The following is a 15,958-nucleotide window of genomic DNA, read 5'->3' as shown; positions in this document are numbered from 1 at the left end:
GAATGATTAGGTCTCTGTGAAACTCAGCAAATTATTTAATCCCCTTTCCCTCTTCCTCTGGACAAGGAGAGTGTATTAGCAATCTACTGCTGAGTGACAAATAATCCTAAAGCCCAGTGGCTTTAAACAATAAATATTTATCAACTCATAACTGTGTGCCTGAAATTTGGAAGCAACTCTGCTTAGTGGTTCTGGTTTAGGATCTTTCATGAAGGCTGCAGTCAAATGTCAGCCAGCATCGCTGTCATCTGTCAGCTCCGACTGCTTGATTGGGGCTGGAAGACTGACTTCCAAGATGGCCCATTCATACATCTGCTGTCAGGAGGCCTCTGATCCGTATCTGTTTGAGTGTCTTCACCATGTGGAATGAGACAGAAGCCACGGCACATCACACAAGGCAGCCCCCTTCAATGTGAATGCCAGGAGGTAGTGATGAAGATGACTGGGGGCCACACAGGGGAAGCCCAGAAACCCTGGAGGGGGCCTCTGTAGCCAGCTACCATCCTCCTTTCACTGAGTTATTCCTATTCACCCCAAGAAGAACATCTCATTTCAGAAACCCTCAGACAGTGACTTAAAAACAGTGGGTGGAAGGAGGCGGTGAATATGAAGATGCAAAATAGGCAGAGTGAAGGTCTCCAGTCTAAAGACTTGTTCTGGAGAACTGGAAAAGAGGAAGATACCGCCTTTAGGGAAGGGAGACACAGGCTGCCCTAAGTCCAAGGACAAAGAGTAGTATAAAACCTAAGTGTTCCTCCTGGGCAGCCCCAAAGGTCTGACAGACAGTTCAGGCCTACTTGTCAATCACTGCTCCAAAGTCAAACTGGGTTTGAGAACTGGAGTCCAAGAGTCCAGGCTGCTGCCAAGCTGTTACATATGGGCTGACAAAATGTTCCCTACAAAACTCATGTTGAAACCCAACCTCCCAGTACCTCGGAATGTGACTGAATTTGTAGACAGGGATAATAAAGAGGTGATGAAGTCCAAACTGGGCTGTGAGACTGGGCCTTAACCTGATCTGACTGGTGTCCTAGTGAGAAGAAGGCATTTGGACAGACAGAGACACCGAGGGCATAGACAGAGGCAAGACTGTGGAAGGAGAGAGCAAAAAGTCAACTGTGTGCAAGCCAAGGAGAGGGGCCTCAGGAGAAACGAAACCAGAAAATCACTTCCTGTTGTTTAGGCCACCAGTCTGTGGTCTTCCGTCATGGCAGCCCCAGGCAGACTGAAGCTCGAGCTGCCACTGTTCTTTGAGGCAGCTCCTAACGTCTGCTGTGTAGTGGGGTGTCACAATCAGATGTGAGGCCTTCCTTTCCAGACTCAGGGAGGTGAGACAGGTCTGGGCATCTCTGGCCAGCTAATAAGGATGGGCCTGGCGTGGAGCCATAAATGCACCTGTGCACCCAGAGGCTCTGTGTCCACTCCTGGTTCTTTCCGCAAGCTCCTGCCAGGCCCAGGCATCCTGCTCCTCTCCTCCGAGGGCAGCTCCTCCGAGTACGGTTCCTGCGGCCACCTCTACCGGCCTGCCACCTTCTCTCTAGCTGCAGAGCACCTTCTGTATTCGTTCCCGCACTTCCTTTGGTCCCAAAGACACCATCATCTCAGCTACCGGAGGTCCTTGCTGAGGACAAACAAGAGAAAACGTTGCCTTAAAATGCCTGAGGAACACACGCCCGGCCTCAGCTGCAGGAGTTATGCCCAAGCCAATGCTGGCACCGGGGTCTGTACCCCACGGAGCCGGGTGTGCACTTTATGGGCTTCAATTTCTGAGGCTGAGGATAGGTCCTGGGGCCTGCTTTCCCTGGGTTGGTATGTCCCTTCCCCTAATCAACTGCCAGCTCTCTCAAGAGGGGGAGCATGTGTGTTTCACTCATTACTGGATCCACTGCACCTAGCATGGTGCTTGTACATGGTAGGTACTCAGTAGGTACTATCTGTTGAATGACTGAATGAGGGGAGGTGGTCATGTTTCATTCATCTCCGTAGCCCGCAAACTACACTTAGTGCTGTTGGTGAATGTCAGTTGAATGGATAAAAGAGGGCTCCAGTCCAGTCCAGCCGCCTGCCTCACCTGCTGTCCACTGAGGGCCATTCGGAGGAGCTTCATCACGTTACTGTGTTTGATGCCTTCCAGACCATCTGACAGCTTCTTCAGTTCTCCATTCAGCACGTCCTGAGTTAAGTTCGTACCAGGTCCTTCTAAAAGTCTAGAAGAGAGCCAGTCTATGAGGGGCCAGCACAGGCCAATGGCAAGTGGGTGGAAGGGAGGACTTCAGAAGCTTATCCATCAGCTATAACATATTAATAAATTAATAGCACAATCAATGTTCAAGCCTGCTTGGAAGTGGAGGGAGATATCTACTACTCCCATCCTAGTTGGTGAAGAAATAGCAACCAAGGGACTACAAACACAGAGACTCCAAGCCAAGTGTGCATAAAAAAGGGAAACTTGGAGGATACCGTAAGAGGATTTACTAATTACCACCTGTGTCATGCAATCTTCATGCCTCAGTTTTCTCACCTGTAAAATGGGGATAATAATAGTCTCTGCACCTCACAGAGCTATGGTGGGGCTGAGTTAAAACTTGTAAAGCAAGGAGTACCCTGGCCGAACAGACAGTAAGAACTCGGAAGTATGAGATCTTATATTTCAATAAAAAGTTAAATACTAGCTAATATTTATTATATCCGAATGCTCAGAGACATTGCAAGAGGATATAAAAAGAAACTTACAAATGAGTTAGATATAGGACGGAAGAATGAAGCCCTCTGAGAAATGCTCTGAATCATGGCTTCAAGACCTTTGGGATTTTCCTGGTGGTACCGTGGATAAGAATCCACCTGCCAAAGGAGGGCACTTGGGGTTGATCCCTGGTCCAGGAAGATTCCACATGCCTCAGGGCATCATAGCCCATGCACCACAACTACTGAGCCTGAGTGCTTCATCTACTGAAACCCGTGAGCCTAGAGCCCGTGCTCCACAACAAGAGCGCCACCACAATGAGAAGCCCGCACACGCCAATGAAAAAGTGGCCCCCGCTTGCCGCAACTAAAGAAAGCCTGTGTGCAGCAACGAAGACCCAGTGCAACCAAATAAATAAACAAAGACTTCCAGGGGATGTTCAGAGAAGAGCAGAAAGAAAGACATCAGGAGAACCCAGCATCAGCGATGGCCCTGCCACCACTTGCTATAACCATTCTTTGCCCACAAACTGCAACAGTTCGGGAGGTACAATGGGCCAACAACCATCCCCCACTTTCCTGGCAGTCCAGCTGAGACCCTCTTCCAAAAGCATGTTTGAGCTCAAGAGAAAGTTCCTAATTAGTAAGGGCCAGACTTGCAAACACTTCGTCCCAGCCCTGATTTGGAATTGGAGCAAGAGATGGGAGCAGAGCTAAAGACAGGCCAAGGCTGGAGAGCTTCACTAGTGCAGACAATCTTGGACGCCAGCTCTGACACTGACCGCTCCTGAAATGGCTCGCCACTCCATCCCCCACGATGACCTACTGGGAAGCTGGCAGGCTTCCAGCTCAGGAACAGGCTTCATGAGGAAATTGGAACCAATGGCCTTCCCGGGCACATTTCCTTACTCACTCCAGTACGTGAGCAATTCAGTTTCAGTTTGAGAAACGTAACCATTCTTATTGCATCTTAAAACTAAACCACGTGACTGCTGTTATTTATGAAATGGAGAAGAGGAAATGTTGAAAATATAAAATGTAATAAATACAGTTTGCAGCAACATGGATGGACCTAGAGATTATCATACTAAGTGAAGCAAGTCAGAAAGAGAAAAACAAATACCATGTGATATCACTTCTATGTGGAATCTAAAATACGATACAATGAACATATCTAGGAAACATAAGGAAAAGACCTGTGGTTGCCAAGGAGGGTGTGGTGGGGGAGGGAAAAATTGAGAGTTTGGGGTGAGCAGATACAAACTGTTACATATAGAATAAATAAACAACAAGGTCCTTCTGTATAGCCCAGGGAACTCTATTCAATATCTCATGATAAACCATAATGGAAAAGAATATCTATATGTATAGATATATAGAAAAGAGTATCTATATGTATAATTGAATCATTTTGCTGTACCACAGAAATTAACACAACATCGTAAATCAACCATACTTCAAAAAAAAAAAAAAAAAAAAATGTAGTATGGGGTAAAAACCAACAAGCTCCTCAATGTCATTATGGGGAAGCAGGCTGCCAAGGAGCTGGTAAAAGTGACAGGCCCCAGGAGGCCTGTGATGGCAGCCAGGACACGTTAATAAGAGCTGGCCCAGGACTTGGCATGGGCAGAGGGCCTTCGACAGAACTGGTTGCTGCTCAACATGTGGGTGTCAGCTTTCCTGCCTTGAGTGGGAGCCCCAGAGTGTCCCTAAAACCTAATCCCATGGCAGGTGTGGGGAGGGAAGACATTAGTTTGGTAAACTAGGGCAGCCTCATATGGAATGTCCTAAATTAACAGAGTATTATTAATAATACCTCAGGGAAATTTAGCCTGGAGATATGCTTGCAAGGGTGCTTAATGGTGTCTATTCAAGGTTATTCACTGCGGCATTGTTTGTAACAGCAAATTTGGAAGCAAATGTCCATCAACAGGAGGCAAGTTAAATAAATCATGGTGAAGTGGTATGATAAGGGACTAGGTGTCGCTGAGAGGAGGAGGATGCTCTCTAAGCCTGGACAGATCTAAAGATATGCTGTTAAGTGAAAAACAAACAAGCAAAAAAACACAAAAGACAGGGAAATATAGCCATTATTTCGTAAACTTTAGATGGAGTACAATCCATAAAAATATTGAATCACTATGTTGTACATCTGAAACTAACAATACTGTAAATCAACTGTATTTCAATAAAAAAAATAATAAAATTAAACCAAAAACCCCCAAACATACCAGTGTGATTGTACTATATTGTATCTTTTGTGTAAAGAGGTGGAAAATAAGGATTATCTAGATATAATTAAAAAGAGTAGTAAATCCAGAGAGGGTTCTGGAATGGGGCAGATGAGGGATAAGGATTAAAAATGGGATTCATGGGTTTTCCCTGTGGCTCAGTGGTAAAGAATCCACCTTCCAATATAGGAGACACAGGTTCAACCCCTGATTCAGGAAGATGCCACATGCCAAGGAGCAACAAAGCCCATGTATCACAACTACTGAGCCTGCGCTTTAGAGCCCGGGAGCCACAACTACCGAGCCTGCGCCAGAGAGCCCTGGAGCCACAACCGCTGAGCCTGCGCTAGAGAGCCCGGGAGCCACAAGCACTGAGCCTGCGCTAGAGAGCCCGGGAGCCACAACTACTGAGCCTGCGCTAGAGAGCCCGGGAGCCACAACCGCTGAGCCTGCGCTAGAGAGCCCGGGAGCCACAAGCACTGAGCCTGCGCCAGAGAGCCCAGGAGCCACAAGCACTGAGCCTGCGCTCTAGAGCCCGGGAGCCACAACTACTGAGCCTGCGCTAGAGAGCCCGGGAGCCACAAGCACTGAGCCTGCGCTAGAGAGCCCGGGAGCCACAACTACTGAGCCTGCGCTAGAGAGCCCGGGAGCCACAACCGCTGAGCCTGCGCTCTAGAGCCCGGGAGCCACAAGCACTGAGCCTGCGCCAGAGAGCCCAGGAGCCACAAGCACTGAGCCTGCGCTCTAGAGCCCGCCTGCGCTCTAGAGCCCGGGAGCCACAACCGCTGAGCCTGCGCTCTAGAGCCCGGGAGCCACAAGCACTGAGCCTGCGCTAGAGAGCCCGGGAGCCACAACCGCTGAGCCTGCGCTCTAGAGCCCGGGAGCCACAAGCACTGAGCCTGCGCTCGAGAGCCCGGGAGCCACAACTACTGAGCCTACGCCAGAGAGCCCGGGAGCCACAACTACTGAGCGCACATGCCCGAGAGCCTGAGCTCCACAAGAGAAGTCACCGCAGTAATAAGTCCATGCACAGCAGCTCGAGAGTAGCCCCTGCATGCCTCGCCTAGAGAAAAGCCTGCATAGCAGTGAAGACCCAGCACAGCCAAAACTACATCAATAAATAAATAACATTATTTTTAAACAATAGGATTCTGATATATACATTTAAAAATAATTTCTAGGTTTTAAACCCACATTCAAGAGGTCTGAATGAACTAATAACAAATTTTAAATAAAAAGTCTGTAAGAATGGAGTTGTATACACATTTCCTTGACTATGCAGATCTTTCACAAAGGAAACTGCTATTTGGGACTGTCTTTCTATTTTCATTTCCTTGACTATGCAGACCTTTCACAAAGGAAACTGCTATTTGGGACTGTCTTTCTATTGGGGACTGAGTAAGAGGGAAGACAATTTTTGCTATAAACCCTCTTGGACTGTTTGTATTTTTGCCACGTTAATTATATTCTTATCTTTTCAAAATGTATGTTTTAACGGTATAGTGATGGTTTCTTGTTATCAGGTGCTGTTCGAGCATTTCACACCAAGAAGAAGCAACAGAGAACATGACACTACATTCACTCTCTCACCCCAGCCAGCTGGACTTTCAATCCCTGCTCCTCCACCTTACCAGCTGCATGATTTTAAACAAGTTACTGAGCCTCTTTGGGCTTCAACTTTCTCATCTGCAGAGTGGGGATAACAAGAGCAGTTCCTTTATTAGGTTGCTGAGAACTTAAGGGTATACACGCATGCACAGCGCACATCATGTCATGTGTATGGGTGCTCAGTCTTGTCCGACTCTGCAACCCCGTGGACTGTAGCCTGCCAGGCTCCTCTGTGCGTGGGATTTCCCAGGCAAGAATACTGGAGTGGGTTGCCATTTCCTTCTCCAGGGGATCTTCCTGACCCAGGGATGGAGCCTGTGTCTCGTCTGCTGCCTTGGCAGGCGGGTTCTTTGCCACTAGCATACATACATGTGCACATATCTTGTGTGTATTATTTTTTTATTGGAGCGTAATTGCTTTACAATGTTGTGTTACTTTCTGCTGTACAACAAAATGAATCAACCATCTGTATACATATCTCCTCTCCCTCTTGAACCTCCCTCCCACTCCCCATCCCACCCCTCTAGGTCATCAGAGCACTGAACTGAGCTCCCTGTGCTCAGTTTCCCGCTGGCTATCTACCTATCTAACGTATGTGATATGTAACATATTGCACACACGTGTGTAAGCAAGTATACAAATGAGTGTTTGCTATTCCTATCAAACATAATCTTCACAACAAAACTGGGAAGTTGAGTAAAATGGACATTTGTGGGGTCTGCTGCCCAGCCCACATTCCCCTTCCTCCTGATACCAGGGCCCCAGCACTCCCTGTAGAATGACTTGGCTCCGCCCTCAGCCCACAAGCTCTGGCTGGGGGTCCACTCAAAGCCCCGCATATGACCTAACCTAAGCTGGTCAATGTATCACATTTTCCAGGCCTCTGTAACTGGTTCGGAGGCAGAAAAACCTGGCCAATCAGACCCCATCAGAGTGAATTTCAGGACACGGCTGGAGTCAGGGGCTGCGGTTCTGCCCTCTTACCCCCACAGTGGGGACTGTGAGATAGGCAGCTTTTGATTCTCAGGATCCTTTCTCCCTCTCACATGTACTAACACAATCTTCAGCTGGGCATGTGGCCACCAAGGTAAAAACTACATTTTCTGGACTCCCTTGCAGCTTGGCCACGAGGCAGGCGTTAAGGCCAGCAGGATGTGAGTGGAAACATGTATAACTTTTAAGCCAGGGCCTCAAGGGGAAGGAGCGCCCCGTCCCCTCTCCCTTTCCTCCTTCCTCCTCTGGCTGAATCGTGAGCCACCACGGACCATGCGAACAAGAGCAAAACCTGGGCCACATGCCACTACTACTGAGCCTGTGCTCTGCAATAGGTCCTCCTGCTGCAACAAAGACCCAGTGTAGCCAAAAAAAAAAAAAAGAGAGAGAGACAGACAGAGAGAGGGAGAGCACAGGCAAAACCTAAAGACAGCAGGACCCTAGAGACGTGGACAGAAGCTGTTCAGCCTTGAACTACCTGATCCGAATGCAGGTAAGGGAGACAAGCACGTATCCATCTAATACAGAACCTCTGCAGAAGGAGTGGGCGGCCTGCGGGAGTGTGCGGCACAAAGTCAAAGGGGCAGAGGGAGACACGAGGAGTCGGTGCCATGATTTTTGGCCCCTGCATTAACATGGGCCTCACATCGGCCCTTCTGGCCTCTGCAGTGATGTACACGAATCACTCCCCTCTTGCTTAACCCAGTTTTGGTTGCACTTTGTGCCCTCACGATCTAAAGAGCTCTGTGACTGTGAACAATGAGACCCAGTATCACCTCCACCCTGCAGGGGAGGGAAGGGAAGCTCAAGGACGTGCAGGAACCTGGACAAACTGAAGTCCCCTGGCAGGTGAACTATTAGGTTGGTGCGAAAGTAATTAACAGTTTTGCTTTGTTGAACTTTGCCAGGTGATAGTGGAATAGATTCTTAAATAAATGTGCTTTTGTTATACATCACTTTCTATCCCGAAGCATAGATTTTTATGCTCCAGGAATAAGCAAACTTATTTCTCGTCGGCAAAACTGCGTTGATTATATGGTTCCAATTTTGAGAATGAAGATGTGTTTGAGCCTGGGTATATCACGATGGTGTGATCACTGACCTAGAGCCAGACATCCTGGAATGTGAAGTCAAGTGGGCCTTAGAAAGCATCACTACAAACAAAGCTAGTGGAAGTGATGGAATTCCAGTTGAGCTATTCCAAATCCTGAAAGATGATGCTGTGAAAGTGCTGCACTCAATATGCCAGCAAATTTGGAAAACTCAGCAGTGGCCACAGGACTAGAAAAGGTCAGTTTTCATTCCAATCCCAAAGAAAGGCAATGCCAAAGAATGCTCAAACTACCACAAAATTGCACTCATCTCACACGCTAGTAAGGTAATGCTCAAAATTCTCCAAGTGAGGTTTCAGCAATATGTGAACCGTGAACTTCCTGATGTTCAAGCTGGTTTTAGAAAAGGCAGAGGAACCAGAGATCAAATTGCCAACATCTGCTGGATCATGGAAAAAGCAAGTGAGTTCCAGAAAAACATCTATTTCTGCTTTATTGACTACGCCAAAGCCTTTGACCGTGTGGATCACAATAAACTGTGGAAAATTCTGCAAGAGATGGGAATACCAGACCACCTGATCTGCCTCTTGAGAAATCTGTATGCAGGTCAGGAAGCAACAGTTAGAACTGGACATGGAACAGCAGACTGGTTCCAAATAGGAAAAGGAGTACGTCAAGGCTGCATATTGTCACCCTGTTTATTTAACCTATATGCAGAGTACATCATGAGAAACGCTGGACTGGAAGAAACACAAACTGGAATCAAGATTGCCGGGAGAAATATCAATAACCTCAGATATGCAGATGACTATTTGTAAGGCCTCCCCAGACAGCCATTTTGCTTTTTTGCATTTCTTTTCCATGGGGATGGTCTTGATCCCTGTCTCCTGTACAATGTCATGAACCTCATTCCATAGTTCATCAGGCACTCTATCTATCAGATCTAGGCACTTATATCTATTTCTCACTTCCACTGTATAATCATAAGGGATTTGATTTAGGTCATACCTGAATGGTCTAGTGGTTTTCCCTACTTTCTTCAATTTAAGTCTGAATTTGGCAATAAGGAGTTCATGGTCTGAGCCACAGTCAGCTCCTGGTCTTGTTTTTACTGACTGTATAGAGCTTCTGCATCTTTGGCTGCAAAGAATATAATCAATCTGATTTCGGTGTTGACCATCTGGTGATGTCCATGTATAGCATCTTCTCTTGTGTTGTTGGAAAAGGGTGTTTGTTATGACCAGTGCATTTTCTTGGCGAAACTCTATTAGTCTTTGCCCTGCTTCATTCCGTATTCCAAGGCCAAATTTGCCTGTTACTCCAGGTGTTTCTTGACTTCCTACTTTTGCATTCCAGTCCCCTATAATGAAAAGGACATCTTTTTTGGGTGTTAGTTCTAAAAGGTCTTGTAGGTCTTCATAGAACCGTTCAACTTCAGCTTCTTCAGCGTTACTGGTTGGGGTATAGACTTGGATTACTGTGATATTTCTTGCAAAGATGGGCTCGATAAAGGACAGAAATAGTATGGACCTAACAGAAGCAGAAGATATTAAGAAGAGATGGCAAGAATACACAGAAGAACTGTACAAAAAAGAGCTTCACAACCCAGATAATCACGATGGTGTGATCACTCACCTAGAGCCAGACATCCTGGAATGTGAAGTCAAGTGGGCCTTAGAAAGCATCACTATGAACAAAGCTAGTGGAGGTGATGGAATTCCAGTTGAGCTATTCCAAATCCTGAAAGATGATGCTGTGAAAGTGCTGCACTCAATATGCCAGTGAATTTGGAAAACTCAGCAGTGGCCACAGGACTGGAAAAGGTCAGTTTTCATTCCAATCCCAAAGAAAGGCAATGCCAAAGAATGCTCATACTACCGCACAATTGCACTCATCCCACACACTAGTAAAGTAATGCTCAAAATTCTCCAAGCCAGGCTTCAGCAATATGTGAACCGTGAACTTCCTGATGTTCAAGCTGGTTTTAGAAAAGGCAGAGGAACCAGAGATCAAATTGCCAACATCCGCTGGATCATGGAAAAAGCAAGAGAGTTCCAGAAAAACATCTATTTCTGCTTTATTGGCTATGCCAAAGCCTTTGACTGTGTGGATCACAATAAACTGTGATAAATTCTGCAAGAGATGGGAATACCAGACCACTTGATCTGCCTCTTGAGAAATCTGTATGCAGGTCAGGAAGCAACAGTTAGAACTGGACAGGGAACAGCAGACTGGTTCCAAATAGGAAAAGGAGTACGTCAAGGCTGTATATTGTCACCCTGCTTATTTAACTTATATGCAGAGTACCTCATGAGAAACGTTGGACTGGAAGAAACACAAGCTGGAATCAAGATTGCCGGGAGAAATATCAATAACCTCAGATACGCAGATGACACCACCCTTATGGCAGAAAGTGAAGAGGAACTAAGAAGCCTGTTGATGAAGGTGAAAGTGGAGAGTGAAAAAGTTGGCTTAAAGTTCAACATTCAGAAAACGAAGATCATGGCATGTGGTCCCATCACTTCATGGGAAATAGATGGGGAAACAGTGGAAACAGTGTCAGACTTTATTTTTCGGGGCTCCAAAATCACTGCAGATGGTGACTGCAGCTATAAAATTAAAAGACACTTGCTCCTTGGAAGGAAAGTTCTGACCAACCTAGACAGCATATTCAAAAGCAGAGACATTACTTTGCCAACAAAGGTCTGTCTAGTCAAGGCTATGGTTTTTCCTGTGGTCATGTGTGGATGTGAGAGTTGGACTGTGAAGAAGGCTGATCGCCGAAGAATTGATGCTTTTGAACTGTGGTGTTGGAGAAGACTCTTGAGAGTCCCTTGGACTGCAAGGAGATCCAACCAGTCCATTCTGAAGATCAGCCCTGGGATTTCTTTGGAAGGAATGATGCTAAAGCTGAAACTCCAGTACTTTGGCCACCTCATGCGAAGAGTTGACTTATTGGAAAAGGCTCTGATGCTGGGAGGGACTGGGGGCAGGAGGAGAAGGGGACGACAGAGGATGAGATGGCTGGATGGCATCAATGACTCGATGGCCGTGAGTCTGAGTGAACTCCAGGGGTTGGTGATGGACAAGGAGGCCTGGCGTGCTGCAATTCATGGGGTCGCAAAGAGTCGGACACGACTGAGCGACTGATCTGATATGATTTGATAATGATTTCAGAGTTTGAAACCGTAATTTCTTTTGCACCAACTTAATAACTGGGTCAGTGAGTGGCAGGGCTGCAATGGCACCCAGGTGGGTCTAATCCTGGAGCCAGAACCACTGCATCTTCTGGGGGAGCGTGGGCTTCTCAGTGCCATGAGTGACCCTCTCACTGAGAACCTCTCACTAGCTCTGGGGCCAGACTGCAGGCCTGACCGCCAAGCCCTGGAGTGGAGAGGGCCCTGGGAGGGAGACAGGGGAGGCAGCTGCAGACCCCGAGCTCCACCTGTGGGAACTCACCCCAGCACACGCTTGGCAATGATGTCCACCTTCTCCGAGATGGCACCCAGCTGCGCTCGACCCACCGCAGGGCGGGTCCACAGGTAGGAATACGCTGGGGAGACCAGATCTTGCAGGCGGCTAATGTGACCCTGGGGAGAGAGGTGGTCACTGAATGCACTGGGAGTTGGGGGGGATCCTGACATGGGAAAGGGGAGGAGTGGGGCGCCGCCTGCTCCCCCGGTCTCCAGGCTCCTGACCCACCTGTCTCAGCAGGATGATCCTCTCCACATAGGCTGGGTCTAGGACTTCTCTGTCCTGCAGCTGGCTCCCAAATGCCTCCTCCACGAGCGCCTGCAACTGGCCCACCAGCTGGCATCTCTGGGTCTCGTCGCCCACCAGCCGGCGGAGGTGCAGCCTGCAGGAGAAGAAGGCAAGGGACCGTGCTGCTGCGGCCACCCCCAGCCCTGCCAAAACCCTCCTCCCCAGGGGAGTGGGTGGGCTTTGCAGAATGACTCCTTCCAGGGGATACTCTCCCTCCAGCCGGGATGGAGCAGCAGGGAGACTCCCGACGGTCTGCCTGTGACTCAGCTCCCCAGCACCTCTCACCTGGCCCGCTGCCCTCCCCTGAGCTATCATTTGAATTCAGGACTCAGTTAAAAAGCTCAAGTTTTGCTGTCAGGTCAAATTTTCTCCTTTTCAGAATTCTTCTAACCGCCTTGTTCCCTCCTTCAGAAGCAGCAGAGCCTCTAAGACTCCAAGCCTCAAACCAGGCCCTGTCGGTCCTCAGTCCCCGGGCTGCCCTCACCCTGTCCCTGGCGGGACTGGAGGGACCCCAGGGCATGAACAGCACAGGGCCGAAGGCCATTCTGGAGGTGCGTGCCCTCCTGTCCTTGGTGTAGAAGAAAGGCAGGCAGCAAGGGACGGGTGGCCATCTCATGAGCTCTGAGGTCGGGCAGGCGTGGGAGTGAAGCCAGCCTTGCCAGACATCTGCAGCAAGTGACACAAGCACTCAGGGCTCAGGATGCTCCTCTGTTACCATGGGGACAACGGAGCCTCACTCACAGCGCGCTGGGCGGAGTAAAGGAGGGGCTGTCTGTGTACACTGAGCAAAAGGCCAGTGTGGCTGCCACGTCTGGGAGCCGGAGACGGGCCGGGAATCTGAGCAGAGGCTTAGGCGAGGCAGAGGGTGGACGGACAAGACCCTCTGGGAAGCAATCCGGAGAATGCCATGGCCCCAAAACATCACTTTATAAAATGAATGAAGGGTATTCCCTGGTGGTGGTCCAGTGGTTAGGACTCCACGCTTCCACTGCAAGGGGCATGGGTTCCATCCCTGGTCAAGGAACTAAGATCCCACATACTGCCTGCCAGGCACAGCAAAACAAATAAAAAAAACAAATGAAGAGAAATCCCATGAAATTGTACTAAAGCTGTTTCTAGGACCTCTGTAGTTAGATAAGGCAGCGGGAAGAAAGAAATCAAGAGACCCTAGTGGCCATGCTTGAGATAATCCACGTAAGGTCCAGGGATGCACGCCTGGGACACAGCACATGCTAGAGAAACGTCAGTTATTATCACTACCTTCACCAAGCCCCCAGCACTGCCATGACAACTACTATCTCTAGTACTGCTACTGAAAGAGTCGTAGCAGCGGCTTGATTACAGAGCTACCTAAAGCAAACAGCTTCAGCTGTATGAAACCTGCAGGCTTCAACTGCAAGCAAAAGCCACGGCCATTTTCCTCTGACTCCCCTCGTGCTTTGGGGAGGACTGGATGGGTCACCAAGTATCGTCTTCTGACCCCATTTCTCCCCAGGATGTCACTTTCTCCATGATAAGAAAGGTGGTATACAAGCTGCATTCAACGTGCACGCTGCACTTGTTCCTGAGTGTCCCATGCAAGAGATGCCCAGTGGGAGTTCTGTGGTGGTCCAGGTGGTCCAGTGGTTACAGGACTCAGTGCTTTCACTGCCATGGCTTGGCTTCAATCCCTGGTCGGGGAACTGTGATCCCACAAGCCTTGCAGCATCCCTCCCCACTCCCCCACCCCCCAAATAAACAAAAGCAGAAATACCCACCACTACAGTAGGTGTTGCAAGAAGGCATCAGAGGGCAGACACACTGAAACCATACTCACAGAAAACTAGTCAATCTAATCACACTAGGACCACAGCCTTGTCTAACTCAATGAAACTAAGCCATGCCCGTGGGGCAACCCAAGATGGGCAGGTCATGGTGGAGAGATCTGACAGAATGTGGTCCACTGGAGAAGGGAATGGCAAACCACTTCAGTATTCTTGCCTTGAGAACCCCATGAACAGTATGAAAAGGCAAAATTATAGGATACTGAAAGGGGAACTCCCCAGGTCAGCAGGTGCCCAATATGCTACTGGAGATCAGTGGAGAAATAACTCCAGAAAGAATGAAGGGATGGAGCCAAAGCAAAAACAATACCCAGCTGTGGATGTGACTGGTGATAGAAGCAAGATCCGATGCTGTAAAGAGCAATATTGCGTAGGAACCTGGAATGCCAGGTCCATGAATCAAGGCAAATTGGAAGTGGTCAAACAAGAGCTGGCAAGAGTGAATGTCGACGTTCTAGGAATCAGCGAACTGAAATGGACTGGAATGGGTGAATTTAACTCAGATGACCATTATATCTACTACTGCGGGCAGGAATCCCTCAGAAGAAATGGAGTGGCCATCATGGCCAACAAAAGAGTCCGAAATGCAGTACTTGGATGCAATCTCAAAAACGACAGAATGATCTCTGTTCGTTTCCAAGGCAAACCATTCAATATCACAGTATCCAAGTCTATGCCCCAACCAGTAACGCTGAAGAAGCTGAAGTTGAACGGTTCTATGAAGACCTACAAGACCTTTTAGAACTAACACCCAAAAAAGATGTCCTTTTCATTACAGGGGACTGGAATGCAAAAGTAGGAAGTCAAAACACCTGAAGTAACAGGCAAATTTGGCCTTGGAATACGGAATGAAGCAGGGCAAAGACTAATAGAGTCTGGCCAAGAAAATGCACTGGTCATAGCAAACACCCTCTTCCAACAACACAAGAGAAGATGCTATACATGGACATCACCAGATGGTCAACACCGAAATCAGATTCATTATATTCTCTGCAGCCAAAGATGGAGAAGCTCTATACAGTCAGTAAAAACAAGACCGGGAGCTGACTGTGGCTCAGACCATGAACTCCATATTGCCAAATTCAGACTTAAATTGAAGAAAGTAGGGAAAACCACTAGACCATTCAGGTATGACCTAAATCAAATCCCTTATGATTATACAGTGGAAGTGAGAAATAGATTTAAGGGCCTAGATCTGATATATACTGAGTGCCTGATGATCTATGGAATGAGGTTCGTGACACTGTACAGGAGACAGGGATCAAGACCATTCCCATAGAAAAGAAATGCAAAAAAGCAACATGGCTGTCTGGGAAGGCCTTACAAACAGCTGTGAAAAGAAGAGAAGCAAAAAGCAAAGGAAAAAAGGAAAGATATAAACATCTGAATGCAGAGTTCCAAAGAATAGCAAGAAGAGATAAGAAAGCCTTCTTCAGTGATTAATGCAAAGAAATAGAGGAAAACAACAGAATGGGAAAAACTAGAGATCTCTTCAAGAAAATCAGAGATACCAAAGGAACATTTCATGGAAAAATGGGCTCGATAAAGGACAGAAATGGTATGGACCTAACAGAAGCAGAAGATATTAAGAAGAGATGGCAAGAATACACAGAAGAACTGTACAAAAAAGAGCTTCACGACCCAGATAATCACGATGGTGTGATCACTCACCTAGAGCCAGACATCCTGGAATGTGAAGTCAAGTGGGCCTTAGAAAGCATCACTATGAACAAAGCTAGTGGAGGTGATGGAATTCCAGTTGAGCTATTCCAAATCCTGAAAGATGATGCTGTGAAAGTGCTGCACT

The 15,958-nt window shown here is 47.8% G+C and overlaps 2 protein-coding genes across 3 annotated transcripts in view; both read right to left on the bottom strand.

Moving 5' to 3' along the window:
- GGA2 (golgi associated, gamma adaptin ear containing, ARF binding protein 2) overlaps positions 1 to 1,525 on the bottom strand; it is a 41,276-nt gene extending 39,751 nt beyond the window's left edge. Inside the window, exon 1 of the mRNA XM_044935586.2 lies at positions 1,396 to 1,525. The gene's annotated coding sequence lies outside the window, so the exon portion shown is untranslated. The remainder of the gene's footprint in view (positions 1 to 1,395) is intronic.
- The window catches only part of EARS2 (glutamyl-tRNA synthetase 2, mitochondrial), a 34,390-nt gene continuing 19,917 nt past the window's right edge, over positions 1,486 to 15,958 (bottom strand). The window contains exons 6-9 of one of the 2 annotated variants that reach the window (XM_006071173.4): positions 12,269 to 12,422; positions 12,026 to 12,156; positions 2,072 to 2,207; positions 1,486 to 1,621 (exon numbers count right to left, since the gene is read on the bottom strand). In XM_006071173.4, coding sequence (XP_006071235.4) covers positions 1,538 to 1,621; positions 2,072 to 2,207; positions 12,026 to 12,156; positions 12,269 to 12,422 — 505 coding nt within the window. In that variant the 3' untranslated portion in view covers positions 1,486 to 1,537. Of the gene's footprint in view, positions 1,622 to 1,641; positions 2,208 to 12,025; positions 12,157 to 12,268; positions 12,423 to 15,958 lie in introns of those variants that run through there. The other variant, XM_044935587.2, reaches the window with a different exon arrangement.

This window comes from Bubalus bubalis, chromosome 24 (assembly GCF_019923935.1).
Source record: "Bubalus bubalis isolate 160015118507 breed Murrah chromosome 24, NDDB_SH_1, whole genome shotgun sequence".
NCBI lineage: Eukaryota > Metazoa > Chordata > Mammalia > Artiodactyla > Bovidae > Bubalus > Bubalus bubalis.
Note: the sequence above shows the minus strand (reverse complement) of the source record. Positions and strands in the feature narration are given on the sequence as shown.